The sequence below is a fragment of the Macaca thibetana genome, chromosome 2 (genome assembly GCF_024542745.1).
Source record: "Macaca thibetana thibetana isolate TM-01 chromosome 2, ASM2454274v1, whole genome shotgun sequence".
In the NCBI taxonomy this organism is placed as follows: Eukaryota; Metazoa; Chordata; class Mammalia; order Primates; family Cercopithecidae; genus Macaca; species Macaca thibetana.
In genome coordinates this window covers 103,395,548-103,421,095 of record NC_065579.1, presented here as the reverse complement: position 1 = coordinate 103,421,095, position 25,548 = coordinate 103,395,548, and the positions used below count along the sequence as shown (strand labels likewise).

At 54.0% G+C, this 25,548-nt stretch overlaps 3 protein-coding genes across 33 annotated transcripts in view; 2 read left to right on the top strand and 1 right to left on the bottom strand.

Annotated features, from left to right (window-relative positions):
• The window catches only part of TCTA (T cell leukemia translocation altered), a 405,836-nt gene that overhangs the window by 304,829 nt on the left and 75,459 nt on the right, over positions 1–25,548 (bottom strand). The gene's annotated exons all lie outside the window — the stretch shown is intronic.
• On the top strand, positions 78–12,873 carry USP19 (ubiquitin specific peptidase 19). 31 transcript variants are annotated; one of them, XM_050780706.1, is made up of 29 exons: positions 79–208; positions 524–684; positions 1,687–1,946; positions 2,841–2,891; positions 2,976–3,014; positions 3,133–3,306; positions 3,393–3,526; positions 3,603–3,905; positions 4,021–4,243; positions 4,356–4,512; positions 4,612–4,683; positions 4,802–4,917; positions 5,020–5,240; positions 5,325–5,520; positions 5,603–5,736; positions 5,846–6,004; positions 6,090–6,200; positions 6,645–6,755; positions 6,836–6,937; positions 8,295–8,435; positions 8,522–8,640; positions 8,873–9,010; positions 9,108–9,421; positions 9,555–9,665; positions 9,754–9,970; positions 10,057–10,209; positions 10,316–10,476; positions 10,558–10,736; positions 12,393–12,873. In XM_050780706.1, the coding sequence occupies exons 3-29, from the start codon at positions 1,823–1,825 to the stop codon at positions 12,507–12,509; spliced, it is 4,077 nt and encodes a 1,358-aa protein (XP_050636663.1). In that variant the 5' UTR covers positions 79–208; positions 524–684; positions 1,687–1,822; the 3' UTR covers positions 12,510–12,873. The 31 variants fall into 31 exon arrangements, with proteins under 31 accessions (XP_050636640.1, XP_050636639.1, XP_050636643.1 ...); XM_050780707.1 differs by having other exon boundaries at positions 80–208; positions 3,178–3,306; XM_050780683.1 differs by having other exon boundaries at positions 78–208; positions 2,841–3,014; positions 3,606–3,905.
• QARS1 (glutaminyl-tRNA synthetase 1) lies at positions 16,078–25,520 on the top strand. Its single transcript, XM_050780784.1, has 24 exons — positions 16,078–16,579; positions 16,725–16,872; positions 17,223–17,332; positions 17,489–17,564; positions 17,783–17,847; positions 18,717–18,770; positions 18,924–18,984; positions 19,290–19,361; positions 19,484–19,569; positions 19,748–19,834; positions 20,583–20,682; positions 20,798–20,876; positions 20,958–21,066; positions 21,165–21,295; positions 21,404–21,496; positions 21,610–21,747; positions 21,827–21,914; positions 22,005–22,148; positions 22,272–22,376; positions 22,569–22,661; positions 22,781–22,908; positions 23,003–23,069; positions 23,144–23,269; positions 25,376–25,520. Exons 1-24 carry the CDS (start codon positions 16,409–16,411, stop codon positions 25,424–25,426), a joined length of 2,382 nt encoding a protein of 793 aa, XP_050636741.1. The 5' UTR covers positions 16,078–16,408; the 3' UTR covers positions 25,427–25,520.

Genomic DNA, 25,548 nt, shown 5'->3' with positions numbered 1-25,548 from the left:
CATTCCCGCCGGAAGTGCGTCAGCAGCTTGGCGCTCCGCCTCCCGCGGCCTTAACTAGAAGTCGAAACAAAACAAGCCGCTAAGGCGGTGGCGGCGGCGCCGGGACGGGGGAGGGGCGCGCCGGAACCGGAACCGACCTGACGCCGGAACCGGAACGGAGAGCGGGTTGCCAGGGCCCGAAGAGGGCTGGCTGCGGCGGTCTCGCTCGGTGAGTGGAGCGGGCTGCAACTCGCCTGCTTGGCCGCAGCGGGGAGGCCGCAACGCACTGCCGCGGCGGCCTGTTCAAGGTCACGGGCCGTGCCAGCCCCTACCCCTAGTGTCCCGCAGCGTGCCAGCCCACTGATGCCGGCGGGGCCGTTACGCTATGCCTGTGGCCAGCCTCCCACCTGGGAGAGGACTGGCGGCCAGCGAGGGCAGCTTCCTGGAAGAGGTGGTGGCGGGCTCGGGGTTCAGAGGCTGAAGCTGGGTTGCAACTTGACCGGGGCGCTGGTCTGTGGTCAGTAACCCCGCGCTGCCATTTCAGGCCGGCTCGGGTCTCTAGACAGCCCCTTTCCCGCCTCGACGTCTCCGGGGCATGGGGGAGGGACGCGACCTTCGGCTGGGGCCTGGGTGAGAGAAGGAGGCGTCGGTAGCAGGTGTCATTAAAGATCCAGTCCACCAGTACCACATCTGACCTGTAGAAAGGTATCCTACCATCCCTCTTTCCTCCTTTACACACTTAGGAGAACACAGACTAGTCATTATCTGTCCTGCTACTGGTTCAGGCCAGGCTTGAGGCTGCCAGGGGTCCTGGATCCATAGTCCTCCCCAGCCTCATCTCAGTATCTAGCTTCAAGACCTTCATTTCGGAGGGGGAAACAGTCCGGAATCTACCGGTGGGTCTGTGGGAAATTGTAGTGGTCCCTGTGTCTCAGAGCTCATGAGTGAAGGCATCTGGGAAGGAAGGTGATGATTTCTGTTCCAGTGTCAAACTGGATTCCCATCCTGCCTTAGTACTGGAGCAGGGTTGTTGCTGAAGAGGTAGTGTGACATCTAGATACACTTTTCAGTCCCTCTCTGCTTGGGACAGCAGCTGGGGAGAGGACTTTCTCTTAAAATGAAGAAGAACCAAGCAGTACATAGGAGCAGGTTCTTGCTAAGGGTGGGAGCTGGCAGGAGGCAGGTGGAGTGCCTTAGCCCCAGGACTTTTTCTGGGCAATGGCAGAACCTGGGTTGAGCCTGTTTTCAGCCACAGAGCCTGGTCCTCTTGTGGCTTGTCTCCTTTCCTGCCTTCCTCCTCCACCTTCTATTTCTCCAGTGGTGACTAACCAGCCAGTGAGAGTGAAGGAAAAGTGAACACCCTGCTCGGAGTGCCAGCCTTGTGGGCTGGAGCCATGGCTCCTTTCCAGATTGGTGGAGTAGCCTGGTCCCAGGCCATGACTTCCCTTGACCTGGTGCCCCCTCAGTGAGGCTTCCAGCTGTGTGGGACTATTATGGTGGGTATCTATGAAGCTTGGCCAGAAGTGGTTGCTGCTACTTGCATTATTTATTACCTCTTCAAAATAGCCTGAGAGTGTCCAGGGATTCTTCAGAGATGAGAAGATACAGCTCTGTAGCATTAGGAGTGTCCTGGGTTGCTGAGCCCTGGCTGTAGCTAAAGAGCAAGTTGTTGGGTCTTGGCAGTGATCACTGGCTCTTTTCCATTAGGCTGTTGGTTCCTTGCTGGAGAATTTGGCCACAAAGAGTTGCCAAGATAGCTGGGCCAGGAAGAAAGCGCCGCAGCCCTGACCCAGACGCTGTTGCCGGCCCCGGGGCACTCTGGCTGTCGACCAAGCGGCTCAAGATGTCTGGCGGGGCCAGTGCCACAGGCCCAAGGAGAGGGCCCCCAGGACTGGAGGACGCAACTAGTAAGAAGAGGCAGAAGGATCGAGCAAACCAGGAGAGCAAGGATGGAGATCCTAGGAAAGGTGGGAGTGGCATTCCCAGAGTGCTTGTGGCTTTCTTTCCGTCCCATTTTATTAAGTATACAGATTGGGGTTTGGGAGATGACTTTTTTGCTCTTCTCTCTGTCCTGGTCTGATGATGAGAGAAGAAGGACCCATGATAGGCTCAGTAGAGCCTCAGCTTTGAAGCCTGAGTACTTGGCTAAGATCCAGAAGATGGTGCTGTTGGGGGGCTTGCCTTCTTTCTTTTTTAAATTTTTTTTCTTTCTTTTTAACCTGTTCTTTCTTTATTTCCTTGTTTTTTTTCTGAGATGGAGTCTTATTCTGTTGCCCAGGCTGGAGTGCAGTGGTGCAATATCGGCTTACTGCAACCTCCACCTCCTGGTTCAAGTGATTCTCCTGCCTCAGCCTCCCAAGTAGCTGGGATTACAGGTGCATGCCACCATGCATGGTTTTTTTTTTTTTTTTTTTGAGATGGAGTCTCACTCTGTCATCCAGGCTAGAGTGCAGTGGCGTGGTCTTGGCTCACTGTGGGCTCCGCCTCCCGGGTTCGAGCGATTCTCCTGCCTCAGCCTCCCAAGTAGCTGGGATTACAGGCACACACCACCACGCCCAGCTAATTTTTGTATTTTTAGTAGAGACGGGGTTTCACCGTGTTTGCCAGACTGGTCACAAACTCCTGACCTCAGGTGATCTGCCCACCTCGGCCTCTCAAAGTGCTGGGATTACAGGCATGAGCAACTGTGCCTGGCCCCCTCCTCTTTTTTTTTAAAGAGGCAGGGTCTCACTCTTGCACAGACTGGAGTGCAGTGCAGGTGTGATCGTAGCTTACTGCATCCTCAAAGTCCTGGACTCAAGTAATCCTCCTATGTCAGCCTCCCTACCATGCTTGGCTAATTTTTCTTATTTTTTTTTTAGAGACAGGGTCTCGATATGTTGCCCAGGCTGGTCTTGAACTTCTGGCCTCAGGTGATCCTTCTGCCTCAGCCTCCTGCGCAGCTGGGATCACAGGCTCATGCCACCATTCCCGGCTGTTCTTTCCTTCATTGTCAGGGTCAGCATCCACTCCTCGGGAGGAGCAGACCAAAGAGGGTCAGTTATGAATGAGCTTTTTGGGTGCTAGGGAAGGGGAGGGATCACTTACAATTTGGCTCCCATCTGAAGCAGTTTCATTAGGGCTGGGTCTCTGTTACCTGCTTATCACCATCAGGAGCTTGTGAAGACCCTCATGATCTCTTGGCTACTCCCCCTCCAGAGTTGTTGCTTGATTGGAGGCAGAGTGCAGAAGAGGTGATTGTCAAGCTTCATGTGGGAGTAGGTCCCTTGCAGCTGGAGGATGTAGATGCTGCTTTCACAGATACGGACTGTGTGGTACGGTTTGCAGGTGTGTCCATCTGCCCTGAGCACAATAGTATGTTTGAATCTTTTGATATCTCCTATCCTACCTCATGGACCCTGCTCTGTCTCCAGGTGGTCAGCAGTGGGGTGGTGTCTTCTATGCTGAGATAAAAAGCTCTTGTGCTAAAGTGCAAACCCGCAAGGGCAGTCTCCTGCACCTGACACTGCCCAAAAAGGTGCCTATGCTCACGTGGCCCTCCCTCCTGGTGAGTTCTAGTAGTACAGGGTTGGGTAGGGATAGCCAGTGTAGTCGACAGGGCCTGACTGCTGTATCTTTGGCAGAAGAAACCTCTAGGGACCCAGGAGCTGGTGCCGGGGCTGCAGTGCCAGGAGAATGGGCAGGAACTGTCTCCCACTGCCCTGGAGCCAGGCCCTGAGCCCCACCGGGCTAAGCAGGAGGCCCGGAACCAGAAGCGGGCCCAGGGCCGTGGTGAGGTAGGCTCAGGGGCTGGCCCCGGGGCCCAGGCAGGGCCCAGCGCCAAGAGGGCTGTGCATCTCTGCAGAGGGCCAGAGGGGGAGGGGTCCAGGGATGACCCTGGACCCCGGGGTGATGCCCCACCCTTCGTGGCTGACCCGGCCACTCAGGTGAGAGTTGGGCACCTGTATGGGTGTTAGGAAATGGGGGGAAAGAGTGTGCACTAGAGTGGGAGCCACCTGGCAGAGCCCGGGCTGATTCTGCCCATAATCTTGCCATTGATAGGTTGAGGCTGATGAACAGCTTTGCATACCACCGGTGAACCCCCAAACCTGCCTCCTGGGCTCAGAGGAGAATTTAGCCCTTTTGGCAGGAGAGAAAGCAGTGTCTCCTGGGAATGACCCAGTCTCTCCAGCCATGGTCCGGAGCAGAAACTCTGGGAAAGATGACCGTGCCAAGGAGGAGATGGCAGTGGCAGCAGATGCTGCAACCTTGGTGGATGGTAAAGGTGGGGGTGGGCAGGCCTAGGTTGGGTTGCAAAGCTTGTAGGTGGTTAGGGAGTAGAGTAGCAATAGGCTGGAACCTGTCCTGGTTGGAGCTGAGCCATGGTCTCAATATAGAGCCCGAGTCGATGGTGAACCTGGCATTTGTCAAGAATGACTCGTATGAGAAGGGCCCGGATTCAGTGGTGGTGCACGTGTACGTGAAGGAGATCTGCAGGGACACCTCGAGAGTACTTTTTCGTGAGCAGGACTTCACACTCATCTTCCAGACCAGGTGGGTGGGCAGATGATGGGGCAAACAATGCCTCAGGTGGGACAGTATGTCTCATGCTCCTCCTCTTGTCCTTCCTCCTATCCTGCTGTGCCTCTGCAGGGATGGAAACTTCCTGAGGCTGCACCCAGGCTGTGGGCCCCACACCATCTTCCGTTGGCAGGTGAAGCTCAGGTGGGTGGTGCCCGGCCCCACCACTGTGCCTGTCCTACTCCCCCAGGCTCCATCTCCCTAGCTTATCTATCCTGATGCCCATTCCTCCTAAGTCCCTGAGTTCAGCCTTTTCCCACAGGAATCTGATTGAGCCAGAGCAGTGCACCTTCTGTTTCACGGCTTCTCGCATCGACATCTGCCTTCGTAAGAGGCAGAGTCAGCGCTGGGGGGGCCTGGAGGCCCCGGCTACACGAGGTCTGCACACGAGCTCCCTTCATTGCCCAGTTCCACGTGATCAGGACCCAAACCCCTGTCACGTGCTGCTAACCACCAGCCCTCTCATTCCCCCTTTTTAAGGTGCAGTGGGTGGTGCAAAGGTTGCCGTGCCGACAGGTCCAACCCCTCTGGATTCAACCCCACCAGGAGGTGCTCCCCACCCCCTGACAGGCCAGGAGGAGGCCCGGGCTATGGAGAAGGATAAATCTAAGGCACGATCTGAGGACACAGGGCTAGAGAGTGTGGCAACCCGCACACCTATGGAGCATGTAACCCCAAAGCCAGAGACACACCTGGCGTCGGTGAGAATTCTGGGATGGGAAGGACGAATTATGGAGGTTGGAGAGTCTTGGAGCTGTTCTCTCATGTCCTCTTTGCTCCCCCAGCCCAAGCCTACATGTATGGTGCCTCCCATGCCCCACAGCCCAGTTAGTGGAGATAGCGTGGAGGAGGAGGAAGAGGAAGAGAAGAAAGTGTGTCTGCCAGGCTTCACTGGCCTTGTCAATTTAGGCAACACCTGCTTCATGAACAGCGTCATTCAGTCTCTGTCCAACACTCGGGAACTCCGGGACTTCTTCCATGGTGAGGGCAGGGCCTGGAGCCTGGGGAATGGGCAGACAGGGTGCCTTTGTCCCTCACACCTTTGCTCCGCTACTATTCCTAGACCGCTCTTTTGAGGCTGAGATCAACTACAACAACCCACTAGGGACTGGTGGGCGTCTGGCCATTGGCTTTGCTGTGCTGCTTCGGGCGCTGTGGAAGGGCACCCACCATGCCTTCCAGCCTTCCAAGTTGAAGGTAATCTGTGACCACTGTCACCCTTGGCTGCAGGGGGCGGGGAGGGCCAGCCAACCGGTGTGCAGTGGGTGCTAGGGCTTTGTGTTCACACTTTGGCTCCTGTATCCAGGCCATTGTGGCGAGTAAGGCCAGCCAGTTCACAGGCTATGCGCAGCATGATGCCCAGGAGTTCATGGCTTTCCTGCTGGATGGGCTGCACGAGGACCTGAATCGCATTCAGAACAAGCCCTACACAGAGACCGTGGACTCAGATGGGCGGCCTGATGAGGTCAGGGTTAGGGACAGAGGGTGGGCATGTCTCATGAGCATCCCAGCCCCCAGGCCTCTTTGGTTCTCACCACTCTGCCTCTCAGGTGGTAGCTGAGGAAGCATGGCAGCGGCACAAGATGAGGAATGACTCTTTCATCGTGGACCTATTTCAGGGGCAGTACAAGTCGAAGCTGGTGTGCCCTGTGTGTGCCAAGGTGTGATGGGCTCCCCTGGAAAGAGGCCCTCTATTCTGGTCATGTTAGGTTCAGAGGCATGTGCATCTTAAGGTTTGGGCGAAGAAGTTGGCAGGGAGGCCTTAGGATTCTATATGGGCTGAAGAGCCCAGGTAGGCTTCCTGACTGAGGGAAAAGTGATGTTAGAGCTCAGAGGTGTTGTGGCAGGGTTGTGGGCACATGGGGTGCAAGTGTGAGGCAAATTCGTAAAGTGGCTAAGCTGAGTAGAGCTTTGAGTGCCAGAAAGGAGGATTGTTATCTCCTGGTGGTCCTCCTGCCCCATCTAGTGTCCTGAAGCCTGAGAGTTTGCTGGTTGGCTGTGGAGGCCTTGAGAGCCATCAGAAGCCCTGGAATGGGCTCTTTGGGCATGAACATTTTGTCTCCCACTCTGTGTGCAGCTACCCAGTGCCACCTCTACATCCACAGGTCTCCATCACTTTTGACCCGTTTCTTTATCTGCCGGTGCCCTTGCCACAAAAGCAAAAGGTTCTCCCTGTCTTTTATTTCGCCCGAGAGCCCCACAGCAAGCCCATTAAGGTGAGGAGTAAGCCCCTACCCTCTGGGCTGTTCTAGAGAACGTGGCCCACCTCCCTCACTGACTGCCCTTTTTGCCACAGTTCCTAGTGAGCGTCAGCAAGGAGAACTCCACTGCCAGTGAAGTATTGGACTCCCTCTCTCAAAGCGTTCGTGTGAAGCCTGAGAATCTGCGTTTGGCGGAGGTACCTTTGTCTTTCTTTGGGCTATTATATATATGGATGTGTGTGTGTACTCACCATAGACACGTGTGTATAGTCATTGGCATCTACAGACATACACATGGGCTGGGCACAGTGGCTCACGCCTGTAATCCCAGCACTTTGTGAGGCTGAGGTGGGCAGATCACTTGAGCCCAGGAGTTTGGGACCAGCCTGGGCAACTTGGTGGAACACTGTCTCTACAAGAAATTAAAAAAGCAGCTGGGCGTGGTGGTACATGCTTATAGTGCCAGCTACTTGGGAGGCTGAGGCAAGAGGCTCACTTGAGCCCGGGAGGTGGAGGTTGCAGTGAGCAGAGATTGCACCACAGCACTCCAGCCTGGGTGACAGAGTGAGACTCTGTCTCAAAAATAAATAAATAGATAAAAAATAAAAATAGGGCTGGGCATGGTGGCTCATGCCTGTAATCCCAGCCCTTTGGGAGGACAAGGTGGGTGGATCACGAGGTCAGGAGATCCAGACCATCCTGGCTAACATGGTGAAACTCCACCTCTACTAAAAATACAAAAAAAAAAAAATTAGCTGGGCATGTTGGCACATGTCTGTAGTCCCAGCTACTCAGGAGGCTGAGGCAGGAGAATCGCTTGAACCTGGGAGGCGGAGGTTGTAGTGAGCCGAGATCGCGCCACTGCACTCCAGCCTGGGCGACAGAGCAAGACTCAAAAATAAAAATAAAATAAAAATAGACATACAAATGAGTATGCCTGTGACTGTATAAAAACAGGTGATGTGCTGTTATTTTGTCTGTGCAACAGAAGTGCCTTCAGTTTCTAGCCATTATCAGGGTTTATTCCCCTTTGTGGTGGTGGATCCCAACTGCATTTCCCTTTTTAGACAAGGAGCTTGAACTGCAGGACTATACCTATGTTTGCTCTGCTTCTCCCTCTATCCTGCTGCTCTCTCCTTTTATCCCAGTTGTGTGTGCTAGCTCTCCCCAGGGGTTCCTAGCCTTTAGCCTGACAGTGTCGATTTTCTCAGGGGTAAGAGTTGGGAGGAGGCTCTTTGAATATGGACCCTCTGTGATAGTATGTTATAGTCTTATAAGGCTATTCTAGTTATAGCAGGGCAGAGTCCCTCAGTGTGGAGAGCTGGTGTGGTTGATATCTGCCTCATACCCGGTCTTTCAGGCCCTCTGATGCATCAGGCTCCTTATGGCATTGGACACTGAGATGGGTGCCAGTAGAGGCTAAGCCTATTTGGGCCTACAGACCTCACCACTGCCCACATAGACCCACGGACGGGCCAAGCCTTCTTAAACTCTGGGGCAGGGCTAGGGAAAGGGCTTATCCTCATGTGGGATCTGTGTGTTCTGTGTCCTCAGGTAATTAAGAATCGTTTCCATCGTGTGTTCCTGCCCTCCCACTCACTGGACACTGTGTCCCCATCTGATATGCTCCTCTGCTTTGAGCTGTTATCCCCAGAGTTGGCTAAGGAGCGGGTAGTGGTGCTAGAGGTGCAACAGGTGAGTGGGGGCCAACCTGATGGCATAGGGCCCCAGTGGGTGGGGTACTCCTGCCTGGTCTTGCTGAGCCAGACGACCCACCCTAGCGCCCCCAGGTGCCCAGCGTCCCCATCTCCAAGTGTGCAGCCTGCCAGCGGAAGCAACAGTCGGAGGATGAAAAGCTGAAGCGCTGTACCCGGTGCTACCGTGTGGGCTACTGCAACCAGTGAGGACCCCCATCGTCTCCCCGACCCTTTATTTCCACCTTCCATGTGCCACCCTGCCCCTTCCCTTCACACCAAGGCACATGTGCTTAAGCTTTCTACTTGCCTACTTTACCAGGTCCTGGGGGAGGCAGGGCTGGCATACCCAGTTCCCAGGGACTATGACTAGCCCCCATTATGGAGTTATAGGAGATGGGGCTAAAGGCCTTATCCTTGTCTTCCTCTTCCCCTCAGGCTCTGCCAGAAAACCCACTGGCCTGACCACAAGGGCCTCTGCCGACCTGAGAACATTGGCTACCCCTTCCTGGTCAGTGTACCTGCCTCACGCCTCACTTATGCCCGCCTTGCTCAGCTGCTAGAGGGCTATGCCCGGTAAGTGCCTAGTGGTTGGACTAGAGTGGTGTAGGTGGGAGCAGAGGTGCTAGATGGGCTGGTCAGGAGTCCTGCTTGCCTTGCTCTCTGTTGCCAGGTACTCTGTGAGTGTGTTCCAGCCACCCTTTCAGCCTGGCCGCATGGCCTTGGAGTCTCAGAGCCCTGGCTGCACCACACTGCTCTCCACTGGCTCCCTGGAGGCTGGGGACAGTGAGAGGGACCCCATTCAGCCACCTGAGCTCCAGCTGGTGACCCCTATGGCTGAGGGGGACACAGGGCTTCCCCGGGTGTGGGCAGCCCCTGACCGGGGTCCTGTGCCCAGCACCAGTGGAATTTCTTCTGAGATACTGGCCAGTGGGCCCACTGAGGTTGGCTCCTTGCCTGCTGGCGAGAGGGTGTCCCGACCCGAAGGTAAGATCCAGTGAAAAGCTCTGGAAGCTGGGGAGGAAGGTAGGGGAGGATGGGGGGGCTGTTGTTTAGGACCTCGTGGGCCTGGTGAGGCCCTGATGGGCAGGGAAGCTTTGATTATCATGTTCTCACACAGCCGCTGTGCCTGGGTACCAGCACCCAAGTGAAGCTATGAATGCCCACACACCACAGTTCTTCATCTATAAAATTGACTCATCCAACCGAGAGCAGCGGCTAGAAGACAAAGGTGTCTGAGGCCGTGGGTGAGAGCCATGGGGTGGGTTGAGCTGGCTGTTCTCCACAGCTGCATGACCTCTCTCCCTGCCAATCTCCAGGAGACACCCCACTGGAGCTGGGTGACGATTGTAGCCTGGCTCTCGTCTGGAGGAACAATGAGCGTTTGCAGGAGTTTGTGTTGGTAGCCTCCAAGGAGCTGGAATGTGCTGAGGATCCAGGCTCTGCCGGTGAGGCTGCCCGGGCCGGCCACTTCACCCTGGACCAGTGCCTCAACCTCTTCACACGGCCTGAGGTGCTGGCACCCGAGGAGGCCTGGTGAGAACAGAGCAGCAAGCAGATAAGGGGGCAGGACGGAGAAGAGAGAGACTTGCTGGTCCTGACCCAACCTCTGTTCCCACCAGGTACTGCCCACAGTGCAAACAGCACCGTGAGGCCTCCAAGCAGCTGTTGCTATGGCGCCTGCCAAATGTTCTCATCGTGCAGCTCAAGCGCTTCTCCTTTCGTAGTTTTATCTGGCGTGACAAGATCAACGACTTGGTGGAGTTCCCTGTTCGGTAAGCAATGGACCTTGGTAACTGTGGGTGGGGTGTGAGGACCAAGGTGGGCATCCTGAGCACCTGCTGCCTGTCTCACGCCTCCCTGACTGGACCTGACCTGCAGGAACCTGGACCTGAGCAAGTTCTGCATTGGTCAGAAAGAGGAGCAGCTGCCCAGCTATGATCTGTATGCTGTCATCAACCACTATGGAGGCATGATTGGTGGCCACTACACTGCCTGTGCACGCCTGCCCAATGATCGTAGCAGTCAGCGCAGTGACGTGGGTGAGGGCACACACAGCCAGCAGGATAGATGGTAGGGGTGGTGGTGCAGACTTCGTTCACACTCTTCCCACCCTGCCTTAGGCTGGCGCTTGTTTGATGACAGCACGGTGACAACGGTAGACGAGAGCCAGGTTGTGACGCGTTATGCCTATGTACTCTTCTACCGCCGGCGGAACTCTCCTGTGGAGAGGCCCCCCAGGGCAGGTCACTCTGAGCACCACCCAGACCTAGGCCCTGCAGCTGAGGCTGCTGCCAGCCAGGTGAGGCATGTGGGCGGCTTTACAGAATAGTGGGGGACAGCTCACAGACTGCGGGGCAGGGTTGGGGATATAGCTTCCTCTCCTCCAGCCACAGGCTCCCTGAGCCTTGGGATTCATGAGAATTGCAGAGTTCCCTTAACATCAAAGCTTTATCCAGAGGCATCCCTATGCCCTGGGGACACTAACATACAGGTACACTAACATGATGCCACTGGCAAGCACATTGGCACCCAGTTGGCACAGGTCAGGCAACTGCTCTGAACCTCACTGGGCACTGTGCTATGAATGGACTATAACTGATACTCTCTAGATTTCCTCTGCACATTCCCCACATGCTAGCCCATACACCCTCACTTGTGATGTCCCTGAGTTCTATTGTGCACTCAAGACAAGGCCTATTTGGGCTGGCCATGGCTTCTGGTAGCTGTTATACTCTCTGAGGTAAGCATCTGTCTTTGCTGAGCCTTCAGGATCTTCTGTCTCTTTTAGTGACATTATGTGCCATAGGCCCAGTTGGTGGGCGTAGGCACATCTCTTTTCTGGACTGGCCGCCTCCTTTCCGGCTCCATCTTCTCTTAAGCCTTCTCTGTCAAGGATTAGAGAAGTCCCTGCAGAAGACTGGTCAGGATCTGGGGTGTGGGTGGGAAGGAACAAGGAGATTGCTCTGGGATTGGCGCCCTGTTTCCTATAAATCAGTGTCCTCTGGAGAGGCCTGGACTGAAATACTAACCAGATAACTCCCCTCCCACCTCCATGCGGAGCTGCACGTGGATTGAAAGCTGTTTAGGGTAGGCCAAAATGCTGTCAAGATTTACTTACACTTGTGCTCTTAGTCTGGACAACCCTGAGGTTGGCTGCCTGCCTTCCTCCTTGCTGCTTGATCTAGAATGCAGAGTGTTAGCCCCAGTCACCCCAGGTGGGACTATCATGGCTAAGGGTCTCAGGGACACTGGGTCCTCCCCACCCCTGGGGTGCTGATGGCCGTTTCCACATACCCTAGGCTTCCCGGATTTGGCAGGAGCTGGAGGCTGAGGAGGAGCTGGTGCCTGAGGGGCCTGGGCCCCTGGGTCCCTGGGGGCCCCAAGACTGGGTGGGCCCCCCGCCACGTGGCCCTACCACACCAGATGAGGGCTGCCTCCGGTACTTTGTCCTGGGCACCGTGGCGGCTTTGGTGGCCCTTGTGCTCAACGTGTTCTATCCTCTGGTATCCCAGAGTCGCTGGAGATGAGCTCGCCTGCAGGCAGCTGCTGTGAGCTGGCCTACCTGCCTGCCCCAGGCCATGCCTGCCTTTGTTGTGGGGAACACCTCTGGGCTTTGGGCCTCAGCTTGTGCATCTGGTGGGAGAGGGTGGGGAGGCTGTGGCCCCTGCACGGGCAGAGCATCGTAGGGTGTGTATCCATCCAGCTGTTTGTCCATTCATCCTGCTGCTCTGACCCTTGGCCTCGGGCTTGGCCTTGCCCAAGCTACTTCCTGTACTTAAAGTGTTAATAAAGCCAGACTATTCAGGCCCAATCTTGTCTCTCTGTCTGAACGCCGCTGCTGTCTGCGCCTGCCTTGGGACCCTCCCTTGGGTGCCAGGGCTCCAAGCCAGCACCCCCGGGATGCCAGGCGGCATGCTGGGCAGCCCCCAACCCCTGTCCTCGTATTCTGTTGCAGGGACTAGGCCCTGGCCAGGCCCCCGAGGTGGCCCCCACGCGGACAGCCCCTGAACGCTTCGCCCCCCCTGTGGATCGGCCAGCCCCCACCTACAGCAACATGGAGGAGGTGGATTAGCAGGTCCCTGGCTGATGGGGGGGACTGGGTTTGGGACACCCACCACAGAGGGCCAGCTCCTTGCCGCTTCTCCTTCTCTAACCCAGAGGACACTGGCTCTGTCAACGGGAAGCTGTGGGGTATGATTTGGGTGTGGCGACCTCTCAGGTTGGGACTTCTTGTTAGCTTGGACCCCTGACCAGTGGGCTTTGGCTTCTCTAGCCACCTCCAGTGCTGTGTGATTTGATTCTGTTGTACCTTCAATTCTTTCTGACCCGCATTATAAACATTATAATTTTATTCTAAAAATTGTAATTTTTTTTGCATTTTGGAAGTGATTGCTGCTGTTTAAATATATTTTAAAAATAAATAATAAATAAGTAGACTTAGTGACTGTGATCCACCACGTGCTGGGGCCACCTCCCCTCCCCATCATTTGGAGAGAGTGTGTGTGTGTGTGTGTGTGTGTGTGTGTGTTTATATATGAGAAACCCTGAAGGTGCTCTAGTCTGAAGGGAGATGATGGGGTCCCAGCTCATGTCATGAAGCCCCCAGTGCTATCAGCTCTTTGGAGTCTACCTGCTGTTCTTTTTTTTTTTTTTTTTTTTTTTTTGAGACGGAGTCTCGCTCTGCCGCCCAGGCTGGAGTGCAGTGGCCGGATCTCAGCTCACTGCAAGCTCCGCCTCCCGGGTTCATGCCATTCTCCTGCCTCAGCCTCCCGAGTAGTTGGGACTACAGGCGCCCGCCACCGCGCCCAGCTAGTTTTTTGTATTTTTTAGTAGAGACGGGGTTTCACCGTGTTAGCCAGGATGGTCTCGATCTCCTGACCTCGTGATCCGCCCGTCTCGGCCTCCCAAAGTGCTGGGATTACAGGCTTGAGCCACCGCGCCCGGCCTTACCTGCTGTTCTTTGATCCCACATAAGAGGCAGCTGTGGTAAGCATTGTCAGGATCTCAATATGGCCAAGGGACAGAGTAGTATATGAAACACTGGAGCTGACAGTATGGAGTAAAAGGTGCATTAACCACAGCAGCCTGGGGCTGAAAGCCAGACAAGTCAGGGAGGACTTGGGGGACAGAAGTACTGGGAGATCTTCCTCCTCCTCTCCTGTTCTCAGCTTTTTCTTTGCTGTAACCTGAATACCATCTGCATCCCTGCGGGTAACAGAGCAGGAGGAAAACTGCTGTGGGGTAGATATTGCTGCCCTGAAAAGAGGACAAGCAGAGAGGACCAGAGTGAATCTTGTCTGACTTCTATTGGAGGCAGGGTGCTGGGGCCTGCCAGCCTTAAGAGTCTTCCCTTAAGAGTCCCTGAAGCCTTCCTTCTTTGGCCAGGCGTGGTGGCTCACGCTTGTAATCCCAGCACTTTGAGAGGCCGAGGCGGGTGAGTCATGAGGTCAGGAGTTCGAGACCAGCCTGGCCAAGATGGTGAAACCCCGTCTTTACTAAATATATAAATATTAGTCTGGTACAGTAATTCCAGCTACTCTGGAGGCTGAGGCAGGAGAATCATTTGAACTTGGGAGGTGGAGGTTGCAGTAAGCTGAGATTGCACCACTGCACTCTAGCCTGGGCAACAGAACAAGACTCCATCTCAAAAGAAAAAAAAATTTCTGAAACTGCTCAAGTGTGGTGACTTACGCCTGTAATTCTAGCACTTTAGGGTGAGGTGGGAGGATAGCTTGAGCCTAGGAGTTCAGAACCAGCCTGGGCAACATGGTGAAACCATCTACTAAAAATATAAAAATTAGCTGGGTGTTATTGGTATGTACCTGTAGTCCCAAATATTTCAGAGGCTGAGATGGGAGGATTGTTTGAGCCCAGGAGGTTGCTGGACCCTACCTCTGTCCATTCCACGACTGGGCCTTGCTGGCTGCTGCCTGGTTTTTTCCACTTGGTCATCTTTCTCTTGACTTTCCTGGAAGGAGTGCCAGGGGCTCATGCAGGTAGGCTAACCTCCAGACTGGGCCCATACAATTTAACATTTCTGCTCTGTGCAAGTCATAGACATCTAGGGGACTAGCTGGACATCCACTGGTACTACCACTTGTGGCATTCTTGGTGGCACTGGTGGGGCTACTGCCTCATCCTATGACTTGTAGCCATGGGGTCCACAGTGTATCATGAAGTAACCAGGGAAGGGAGTGCAGATCTTGATCTCATTGAGGGGGCCATCACCAGACCTGTAGGACTTGGTGATGGTGCTACAGTTAATCTTTTGGCAGCATCAGCTACTGAGAAAATGGTGGCAGTGGCAGGCACTCTGCATGGGTTTGCTCATCACCTTTATGGTGGGCTGGGCACTTGCAGCTTCAAATTTGGTGAAAGGCTGGTGTGGCTATGGCTCTGCTTCTTGGTACCTGTCCTTAGCACCACTGATCTGCATCCCTGCTTAACTCCTGCACCTGGCCTTTCTCATGCAGTGCACTGCAGGGCTAGGCATCTGGCTGGGGCCACCGGGACATGGAGATGTGGGAAGCCCCAAGACAGCATTGGACCTGGATAGTGTTACAGCATGTGGCCCTGGTCAGCACCTGCTATGTGATCATTAGGTGGTGTCCAGATGTAGGCCCAGACTTGGAGCTTGGTCATTAATGGGATGTTGGCACAAAAGACACAGAATATAGATACAGACTAGTCAGGATCCTGCCTATTCCTTGAAGGTCCATAAGTATGAGCATCACCAATTCCTGCAAGAGCTCTAATCTCAAATTTGGGGATTTCCACCATCCCACCACCAGCTGCTCATTCTCTGCAACCCCCTACCTCAGTCCCTTTTCACACACACAAAGTCTCTGTTCTGTTTTAGCCAGCAGATCCTGAAAGTCCAGTGAGACTGTGGGGAGATTCCCAAGCACAACAGCTATAATCATGAAGATTCCATCTCGTTTGTCCCACCCTCTCCCAACTTCAATAAAATATCCTCTCTCAAAGGCTTGCAGAGGGATTTCAAGGTCTAATTTGCTTGTGGTTTCCCTGATAATGCTTTGGCAAGAGGCAAGAGGGTAAGTGTGGGATGATAATTTTTTCTGTTTTTCTTTTTTTTTTTTTTGAGACAGGGTCTTACTCTGTCCACCAGGCTGGAGTGCAGTGGTACAATCTCAGCTCACTGCAACCTCCTCCTCCCAGGTTCAAGCGATTCTTCAGCCTCTCCCTCCTGAGTAGCTGGGATTACAGGCGTGCACCACTATGTCCAGCTAATTTTGTATTTTTAGTAGAGACGGGGTTTCACCATGTTGGCCAAGCTGATCTGGAACTCCTGGCCTCAAGTGATCTGCCCACCTCGGCCTCCCAAAGTGCTGGGATTACAGGCCTGAGCCACTGCGCCAGGCCAAGATTTTAAACCAAATCATCATAGAACTTATGTGAGGTCCCTCCTGGCCCAGACCCATCCCTTCCCTTTCCTGGCCAGCTGCGTCCAAGTGGGCACGTGAAAACCGGCGGACTTATGGGGTCCCTGGATCGGTCATTCCACACGTTCTCTGCGATGAAGTGTGGATCAGGGATTTCCCGGGCTTCATTTTGCTCAACTGTTTCCATGACAACCCCAAAGTTGTGGCGTCAAAAGCGCGACAGGGACTCGCATTTGCTCCCGAGGACAATTACTATATTGAGATGGAGTTCCCAGGGCTGAAGTAGAAAAGTCAGAGCAAAACCACGCCTGTGTCTTCCTCCTGCCTCGGGGCCGAGCACCTTCCTCCCAGGCACGTGGCATATATCTCCAAAAGCCCTGCCGCCCGCCAACACCCCTTCAAGTGCCCAGTTCCACGGAGGCGGAAGCGAAGCCCCCGGAAAGGCCGGTTTGTCCGCCCTGTGTTCTTTAAATGGGGTAGACGACCTTGGAGCGCCCCGCCCCCTACCGCCAAGGAAGGACACCATTGGCTCTTCCCGGAGGCTTCGCTCTCATTGGTCAGCGAGTGAATGCCGACCTGCAGACGCGGTCCTAAGTTTCTTTTGGTTTCCGGTGTCTCTGCGATGGCGGCTCTGGACTCCCTGTCGCTCTTCACTGGCCTCGGCCTGAGCGAGCAGAAGGCCCGCGAGACGCTCAAGAACACGGCTCTGAGCGCGCAGCTGCGCGAGGCCGCTACTCAGGTGCGAGCCCCTCTGCCTCCGACCTGGTTTGCGTACCAGGCTGCAACGCAGCGCGGGGCGGGGTCCAGATCCCGACCTGCCCCACTTGTCCCGCTCTTTCCTCTCACTGAGCGCGGGGCTTCTCTCTTGACCCCTCTGACCCTAGGCTCAGCAGACCCTGGGTTCCACCATTGACAAGGCTACCGGGACCCTGTTATATGGCTTGGCCTCCCGACTCAGGGATACTCGGCGTCTCTCCTTCCTTGTAAGCTACATAGCCAGTAAGAAGATCCACACTGAGCCCCAGCTAAGCGGTGAGACCCCTACCTGTCCTGCCAGTTCGCACCAATGCCTCCCTTCAGCCAAGACCCCTGTCTTCCCTTTTTGCCAAGTCTTCCAGTTTCTTTCTAGACACCTGGTTCTGCACAGGCACTGAGGCATGGAGGGGGTGGCCTATGGTGAGACTGACAAGGGAACTGTCAGGGTCTGAGGGGGATCCACTCTCGACACGTGCTTCTTTCTTCCCTGTGTCCTCTAGGGTGGTGGTGCCAGGGCTTAACTTTTCAGGAGGCCAGACTGTCCTTCGAGTTTCATGAGATTACGAACTTGTCTGTCCACTTCTTGGAGCAGAGATGCCACAAACTCACGGGCTCTTTTTTCTCAGCTGCCCTTGAGTATGTGCGGAGTCACCCCTTGGACCCCATCGACACTGTGGACTTTGAGCAGGAATGTGGCGTGGGTGTCATTGTGACCCCAGAGCAGATTGAGGAGGCTGTGAGTCTTTCCCCAGGCATCGTCTTCCTCCCCAGTCCTGGCCATGGAAAGGAGTGGCTCAGTTTCCCTCCCCAGGAAGACCCAGAGTGAGGGTGTGGGTTCCCAGAATATCTCTAAAGGTGGCTTTCCTGAACCACATGGTTTGGCTTTCTGCAGGTGGAGGCTGCCATTAACAGGCACCAGCCCCAGCTCCTGGTGGAACGTTACCATTTCAACATGGGGCTGCTGATGGGTGAGCAGGGCCTGGAAGGGGGCTATATTGTTCTCTCTGGTCATGCCTTTTCTTCTGGGCACAAGTGAGAGGGAGGTGGGGGAAGGAACAGGAGTGACTTAAAGTGGTCTGGCTGGGCTCAGGCTCTGGTTCTCGCGGTCAGCCAGGACCTTTCCTTGGAAAGGAGGTGGGGGGAGTACTCTTTGCTTTTCTGCAGCTCCTTGTGCCTATGCTTCTAGGAGAGGCTCGGGCTGTGCTCAAATGGGCAGATGGCAAAATGATCAAGAATGAAGTGGACATGCAGGTGGGCATGCTTCATTAAGCTGAAGCTGGCAAAGACTGGCATGAACAGGGCCTGGAATCCACTAAGGGATAAAAGGCAGGAGGAGGGCTGGGCACGGTGGCTCACGCTTACGATCCCGGGACTTTGGGAGGCCAAGGCAGGAGGATTACTTGAGCCCAGGAGTTCAAGACCAGCCTGAGCAACATAGTGAGAACCCATCTCTACAGAAAATTTAAAAATTAGCCAGACATGGTGGTGTATACCTGTAGTCCCAGCAACTTGTGGGGCTGAAGTGGAAGAATTCCTTGAACCTAAGAGGTCAAGGCTGCATTAAGCTCTGATTGCACCACTGCACTCCTTCCTGGGGTACAGAGTGAGACCCTGTCTCAAAATCAACAACAATAAAAAAGGTGGGGGGGGCTGAGCATGGTAGCTCACGCCTGTAATCCCAGCACTATTGGGAGGCTGAGGTGGGCGGATCACCTGAGGTCAGGAGTTCGAGACCAGCCTGGCCAACATGGTAAAAGCCCATCTGTACAAAAAGTACAAAAATTAGCTGGGCGTGCTGGCGGGCACTTATAGTCCCCACTACTCAGGAGGGCTGAGGGGGGAGAATTGCTTGAATCCAGGAGGCAGAGGTTGCAGTGAGCTGAGACCACGCCATTGCACCTCCACCCTGGGCAACAAGAGCAAGACTCCAGCCTGGGCAACAAAAGCAAGAGCATTTTAAACTAGCAGACCCACATGAGAAGTGGTGGGATGGGCTAGGTAGGATCTTTCAGTCAGTGCTGGTAGATAGGCCAGGAAGCCTTGGGTGGGTGGGTAGGATCAGTCAGGGGCTCCTTGAAAGAGGATACTCCTGTCCCTGCCTGACTCTGGTCTCTGCTCAGGTCCTCCACCTTCTGGGCCCCAAGCTGGAGGCTGATTTGGAGAAGAAGCCGAAGGTAGGGCTGGGCATGGCCCTGAGTCCCTGAGGGTCAGGTGAGGTATGGTGAGACTTCAGGCTGGGGAAGGAAGTGTCTGACCACAGTGATCCCAAGACCCTGTCCAAGAGAAAATTTGATGCCATTTTCTGAAGCACCTGGGGCTTCTTTCAGGTGGCAAAAGCTCGGCTGGAAGAAACAGACCGGAGGACAGCGAAAGATGTGATGGAGAATGGTGAGAAGCTTGAGGCTCCTGTCACGGCATTCAGCTCCCTGACTTCTGAACCTCCTCAGAAGAGTCCTTACAGGCTCCTCAGGCCCTTGGCTTACTCAGTACCCTGACTTCTGTCTCAAGACTGGGATTCCTGGTGTTACCTTTGTTCCCTTTGCCCAGAGACTGGCATGAGAGGCCTCAGATGTCTCGCTCTAGATCTCTTGTCTCTGGAATTGAGGGAAGAGGGGTCTACTCAGTTCTGTTCTGGCTGTAGGATATGGTAAATATATCCAGAGGACAAGTTTTCCTTGTTTTGTTCCCCACAGGTGAGACTGCTGACCAGACCCTGTCTCTGATGGAGCAGCTCCGGGGCGAGGCCCTTAAGTTCCACAAGCCTGGTTAGTGGGCATGTCAAAACCCTAGGGAGGGCTGGATCTTGGCAGCAGCTCCTATAGTCAGGCCCCTAGGGTCAGAGGCTTTGGCTGCAGCCTGGTCCTTAGGCTTATTCTGGTTCTGGCAGGTGAGAACTACAAGACCCCAGGCTATGTGGTCACTCCACATACCATGAATCTACTAAAGCAGCACCTGGAGATTACTGGTGGGCAGGTATGTGGGAATGTGGTCATGTGAGCTTGTGCCATCAAACACCTGCCTGAGTGCCTGGGCTGCCTCCATACTCCCCCATCTTACCCATTACCATGGCCTTCCTAGGAGGGAACTTCTGTTTCTTTAGGGTCATCTGAGCTCTGACTTTATTTTTCTTTTCCCATCCCCCTTATTTTAGGTACGTACCCGGTTCCCACCAGAACCCAATGGAATCCTGCATATTGGACATGCCAAAGCCATCAATTTCAACTTTGGCTATGCCAAGGTATGCATGTGTCTAGGCACCTGGCAAGCAAGATGACCACTAGAGGTTCCCATGAGTGGATACCATGTCCCTGCCTTGCTGTCTGCTCCCAATAATGTACCCAGGTGGACAGAGACCACGGAAAGGAACCACATGTGTGACAGATACCTAGGAATCTATTGAGCTTATTGGAATAAATAGCTCCCTCCCTCTGAGGAGTCAGTGAGTTCAAATTTGGGGGAGTTGCCAGTGCAGTCCGTAGGCCTAGAAAGATGCTATGCTGTCTGTCCCAAGTTGGTGTAAGAGATGCCTTATCTAGACATTTAGATGCAGGAAGGTGAGAGAAGCTCATGAAGGCATTTTTAATTCTGACATGAGGCCAGGTGGGGTGGCTCACGCCTGTAATCCCAACACTTTGGGAGGCTAAAGTGGGTGGATCACTTGAGGTCAGGAGTTTGAGACCAACCTGGCCAACATGGTGAAACCTCACCTCTACTAAAAATACAAAAATTAGCTGGCCATGGTGGCACATGCTTGTAGTCTCAGCTACTGGGAGGCTGCAGGAGAAACCCGGGAGGTGGAGGCTGCAGTGAGCCAAGATCGTGCCACTGCACTCCAGCCTGGGCGAGAGAGTAAGACTTCATCTCAGAAAAAAAAAAAAAAAAAAAAGATCTGACATGAGAGTGCTCTGTGAATATCCTAGTTTGATGAACAGGATTGTGGGGCTAATGGATGATATGGGAGTTCACAGGTGGTGCAACTTTCCTAGGCCAACAATGGCATCTGTTTTCTGCGTTTTGATGACACCAACCCTGAGAAGGAGGAAGCAAAGTTCTTCAGTGCCATCTGTGATATGGTGGCCTGGCTGGGTATGGACTGGACAAAGCCTAGAAGGGCTGGTGGTTAGTGGGCCTCTCCTTGGACCATGGCCTGCCACTGGGTGTTTCTGGCTGGCTGCTCATACTTTGTCTCATTTTGCTCCAGGCTACACACCTTACAAAGTGACGTATGCCTCTGACTATTTTGACCAGCTATATGCGTGGGCTGTGGAGCTCATCCGCAGGTAAGGCCAGGGCCATGACGTAGAGCCAGGCAGGCTGACTAGGTCACAGCCATGCTGGGCACTCACACCCCTTCCCCACAGGGGTCTGGCTTATGTGTGCCACCAGCGAGTAGAGGAGCTCAAAGGCCATAATACTCTGCCCTCACCCTGGAGAGACCGTCCCACGGAGGAGTCACTGCTACTCTTTGAGGTGGGGTCCTAGAGGAACATCTGGGTTTGGGTGGGCCAAGGTGCTCAGAATGAAATGCCCCTGTGCTTAGAGACAGCCTGAGTCCTTGTTCTCCTCAGGCAATGCGCAAGGGCAAGTTTTCAGAGGGCGAGGCCACACTACGGATGAAGCTGGTGATGGAGGATGGCAAGATGGACCCTGTAGCCTACCGAGTCAAGTATATACCACACCACCGCACAGGGGACAAATGGTGGGTGTAGAATGGGGTGGGATGGGGGGGGCTGCGGAGCAGGACGATGGGCCATGGGATAGGGCAGAGTAGGGCTGGATGGTAGGGCCCACTGCCTATGCCCCACAGGTGCATCTATCCCACCTACGACTACACACACTGCCTCTGTGACTCCATCGAGCACATCACTCACTCACTCTGCACCAAGGAATTCCAGGCCCGGTGAGGGAGCTGGGTCCATGGGGTGGTAGGGCCAATGGAATTCCAGCAGCCCTTCCTGTGGTCTCTGCCTGGTTCCAGAGCTGGCCAGTCCTAACCCTACTCTCCCACCCCAGACGCTCTTCCTATTTCTGGCTTTGCAATGCACTGGACATCTATTGCCCTGTGCAGTGGGAGTATGGCCGTCTCAACCTGCACTATGCTGTTGTCTCTAAGAGGAAGATCCTCCAGCTTGTAGCAACTGGTGCTGTGCGGTAGGTGTGGCTGTTTGGCTTATGAAAGGTTAATGGCATGCACTCCCAAAGGCCTTCTCACCAACCTTCTTATCCACAGGGATTGGGACGACCCACGGCTCTTTACACTCACGGCCCTGCGACGGCGGGGCTTCCCACCTGAGGCCATCAACAGCTTCTGTGCCCGGGTATAGCCCAGCAGGTTGGGTGGACAGATTGAGGGTTGAGTGTGGCAGTTTGTGATTGTAGCTGTGACTGATGCTGAACTTTCCTGCCAGGTGGGAGTGACTGTGGCACAGACCACAATGGAGCCACATCTTCTAGAAGCCTGTGTGCGTGATGTGCTGAATGACACAGCCCCACGAGCCATGGCTGTGCTGGAGTCACTACGGGTCATCATCACCAACTTTCCTGCTGCCAAGGTGGGCCTGCCTCAACATGTGTGCTACACGTGTGTGTATGTGTGTGTGTAGCTGGGGATACACTTGGCCCTGGGCATGGGGGTCCTCATGCTGAGTATGACTCATACCTGTCTCCTGCTATAGTCCTTGGACATCCAGGTGCCCAACTTCCCAGCTGATGAGACCAAAGGCTTCCATCAGGTTCCCTTTGCACCCATTGTCTTCATTGAGAGGACTGACTTCAAGGAGGTAAATGGTGGGGGTGGAGGGTCCCGTTTGCTGCTGAGTCTGGTCCTGGGAACCTTTCATCTCCTTATCTCTGTCAGTCCATCTACTTCCTGCTTCAGATGAACCAATCCTTGCCAGACATGGGGGTAGGGAAGCTTCACCACTTATTTGACCCTTGCAGCCTCTTGTGTTTACCCCACTTCCTATGTCTAGGAGCCAGAGCCAGGATTTAAGCGCCTGGCTTGGGGCCAGCCTGTGGGCCTGAGGCATACAGGCTACGTCATTGAGCTGCAGCGTGTTGTCAAGGTGAGAGCCAGCTGCAGCCTTCCTACTGCAGTGCCTGCTGGGGCCAGGATGTGAGTGTAGCCTGCAATCCTGGTTGTGGTTCCCAGATCTAATTGCTGCTCCCCTCCCCCTACTTCTAGGGCCCCAGTGGTTCTGTAGAGAGTCTGGAGGTGACCTGCAGACGGGCAGATGCTGGAGAGAAGCCAAAGGCCTTTATTCACTGGGTGTCACAGCCTTTGATGTGTGAGGTTCGCCTCTATGAGCGACTGTGAGTGAACAGAGATGGGGTAGGGGCAGGTACCAGATGCACATTGCCTGCTGTGGCTGTCCAGCTGGGGGTATGACCTTCACTCTGGCTGCAGATTCCAGCACAAGAACCCTGAAGATCCTACTGAGGTGCCTGGTGGATTCTTAAGTGACCTGAACCTGGTAGGTTCATGAGGTTTGGGGTTTGGAAGGTAGGCCTTCCTGGTTGGATGGTTGCCTGAGTTCCCTGCCTGCAGGCATCACTACACGTGGTGGAGGCAGCATTAGTGGACTGCTCTGTGGCCCTGGCAAGACCCTTCGACAAGTTCCAGTTTGAGCGTCTTGGATACTTCTCCGTGGATCCAGACAGCCATCAGGGAAAGGTGCTTGACTTTACCCACTTGCCCTCATCTACAGCAGTGACAGTGGCTGCCATTCACTGTGCCAAGTGCTCTGCATATACTCCCTTAGTTAATCTACACCACCTGAGGGAGTTGGTATTCATATTCTACTAATGGGAAACTGGTACTGAGGATAAGTCTATGCACAAAATTTTGTATGAAGGCTGCCTTTTTTTTTTTTTTTGAGACGGAGTCTTGCACTGTTGTTGCCCAGGGCTGGAGTGCAATGGCGCTATCTCGGCTCACTGCAACCTCTGCCTCCCAGGTTCAAGTGATTCTCCTGCCTCAGCCTCCTGAGTAGCTGGGATTACAGGCGCCTGCCACCATGCCTGGCTAATGTTTTATATTTTTAGTAGAGACGGGGTTTCACCATGTTGGCCAGGATGGTCTGAAATTCCTGACCTCATGATCTGTCTGCCTCAGCCTCCCAAAGTGCTGGGATCACCGGCATGAGCCACTGTGCCCGACTTTTTTTTTTTTTTTTTTTTTTTTAATTATTATTTTTTGGGGCCTGGCATGGTGGCTCACACCTATAATCCCAGCACTTTGGGAGGCCAAGGCGGGCTGATCACCGGAGTCAGGAATTCGAGACCACCCTGGCCAACATGGTGAAACACCCATGCCTACCAAAAAAAAAAAATATATGTATATATATATATATAAAATAATTATTTTTAATATCTTTCATTAAGGGAGCTAATAATCTTTATTTTTATTTACTTTAGAGACGGGGTCTTACTCTTGCCCAGGGTGGTGTGAAGTGCTGCAATCATAGCTCACCATGGCCTCGAACTACTGGGCTCAAGCTCTCCTCCTGCCTAAGTCTCCTGAGTAGCTTGAGACTACATGTGCACACTACCATGCCTGGCTAATTTTAAAATTTTTTGTAGAGGCGAGTTCTCACTATGTTGCCCAGGCTGGTGTTGAACTACTGGCTTCAAGCAGTCCTCCTGCGTCAGCCTCCCAGAGTACTGGGATTATAGGCATGAGCCACTGTGCCCAGCCACACTGCCATCCTTTTTTTTTTCCTTTTTAATGGAGTCTTGCCCTGTTTCCCAGGCTGGAGTACAGTGGCACCATCTTGGCCCACTGCAACCTCCACCTCCCAGGCTCAAGCCATTCTCCTGCCTCAGCCTTCCAAGTAGCTGGGATTACAGGCACATGTCACCATGCCCAGCTATTTTTTTTTTTTTTTTTTTTTTTTTTTTTTTTTGAGATGGAATCTTACTCTTTCGTCCAGGTTGCAGTGTAGTGGCACAATCTCCGCCCACTGCAACCTCCGCCTCCCTGGCTCAAGCCATTCTCTTGCCTCAGCCTTCCTAGTAGCTGGGATTATAGGCACATGCCACCGTGCCCGGCTAATTTTTTTTTTTTTTAGACGGAGTCTTACTCTGTCACCCGGGCTGGAGTGTAATGGCACAATCTCGGCTTACTGCAAGCTCTGCCTCCTGGGTTCACGCCATTCTCCTGCCTCAGCCTCCGGAGTAGGTGGGACTACAGGCACCTGCCACCTTGTCCGGCTAATTTTTTCTGTTTTTTAGCAGAGACGGGGTTTCACTGTGTTAGCCAGGCTGGTCTCGATCTGCTAACCTCGTGATCCGCCTGCCTCCCAAAGTGCTGGAATTACAGGCGTGAGCCACCGCGCCCGGCCTAATTTTTGTATTTTTAGTAGAGATGGGGTTTGGCCATGTTGGCCAGGCTGGTCTCGAACTGCTGACCTCAGATGATATGCCTGTCTCAGCCTCCAAAAGTGCTGAGATTACAGGTGTGAGCCACTGCACCAGCCCACCCTGTCTTTCTTACTCCTTAAAGTAGGGGGCAAACATGGTGGTGGTTATAATCCATATAAAACTACACCCTAGACCCCCACGGTGGTTGTTATAGTCCATATAATACTACAGCCTAGAGCCCCATCCAGTCCCTTACCCAAAGTCACAAAGTTATTGAGGACCTGGGTCTCCTGACCCTTAGTCCCTTGGCTTCTTTGGCTTAAGAAGGAAGTTAGGGGGAGGTGTCTGGGGTGAAACCTGCCCAGGCCTCCCTGGCCTTGTTCTGGGTTGATGGTCATCCTTTCCCTCTGCCCTCCAGCTTGTTTTTAACCGAACTGTCACACTGAAGGAAGACCCAGGAAAGGTGTGAGCTGGAAGCACTGAACCTACCTCATCCTGGAGGTTGGGGCTACCTTCGCCACCCCAAATTCTATGTCAATAAAGAACAGCTAAATTCTCCTAGAGTCTGTGTGTTACCTCTGCGCTTCTAGC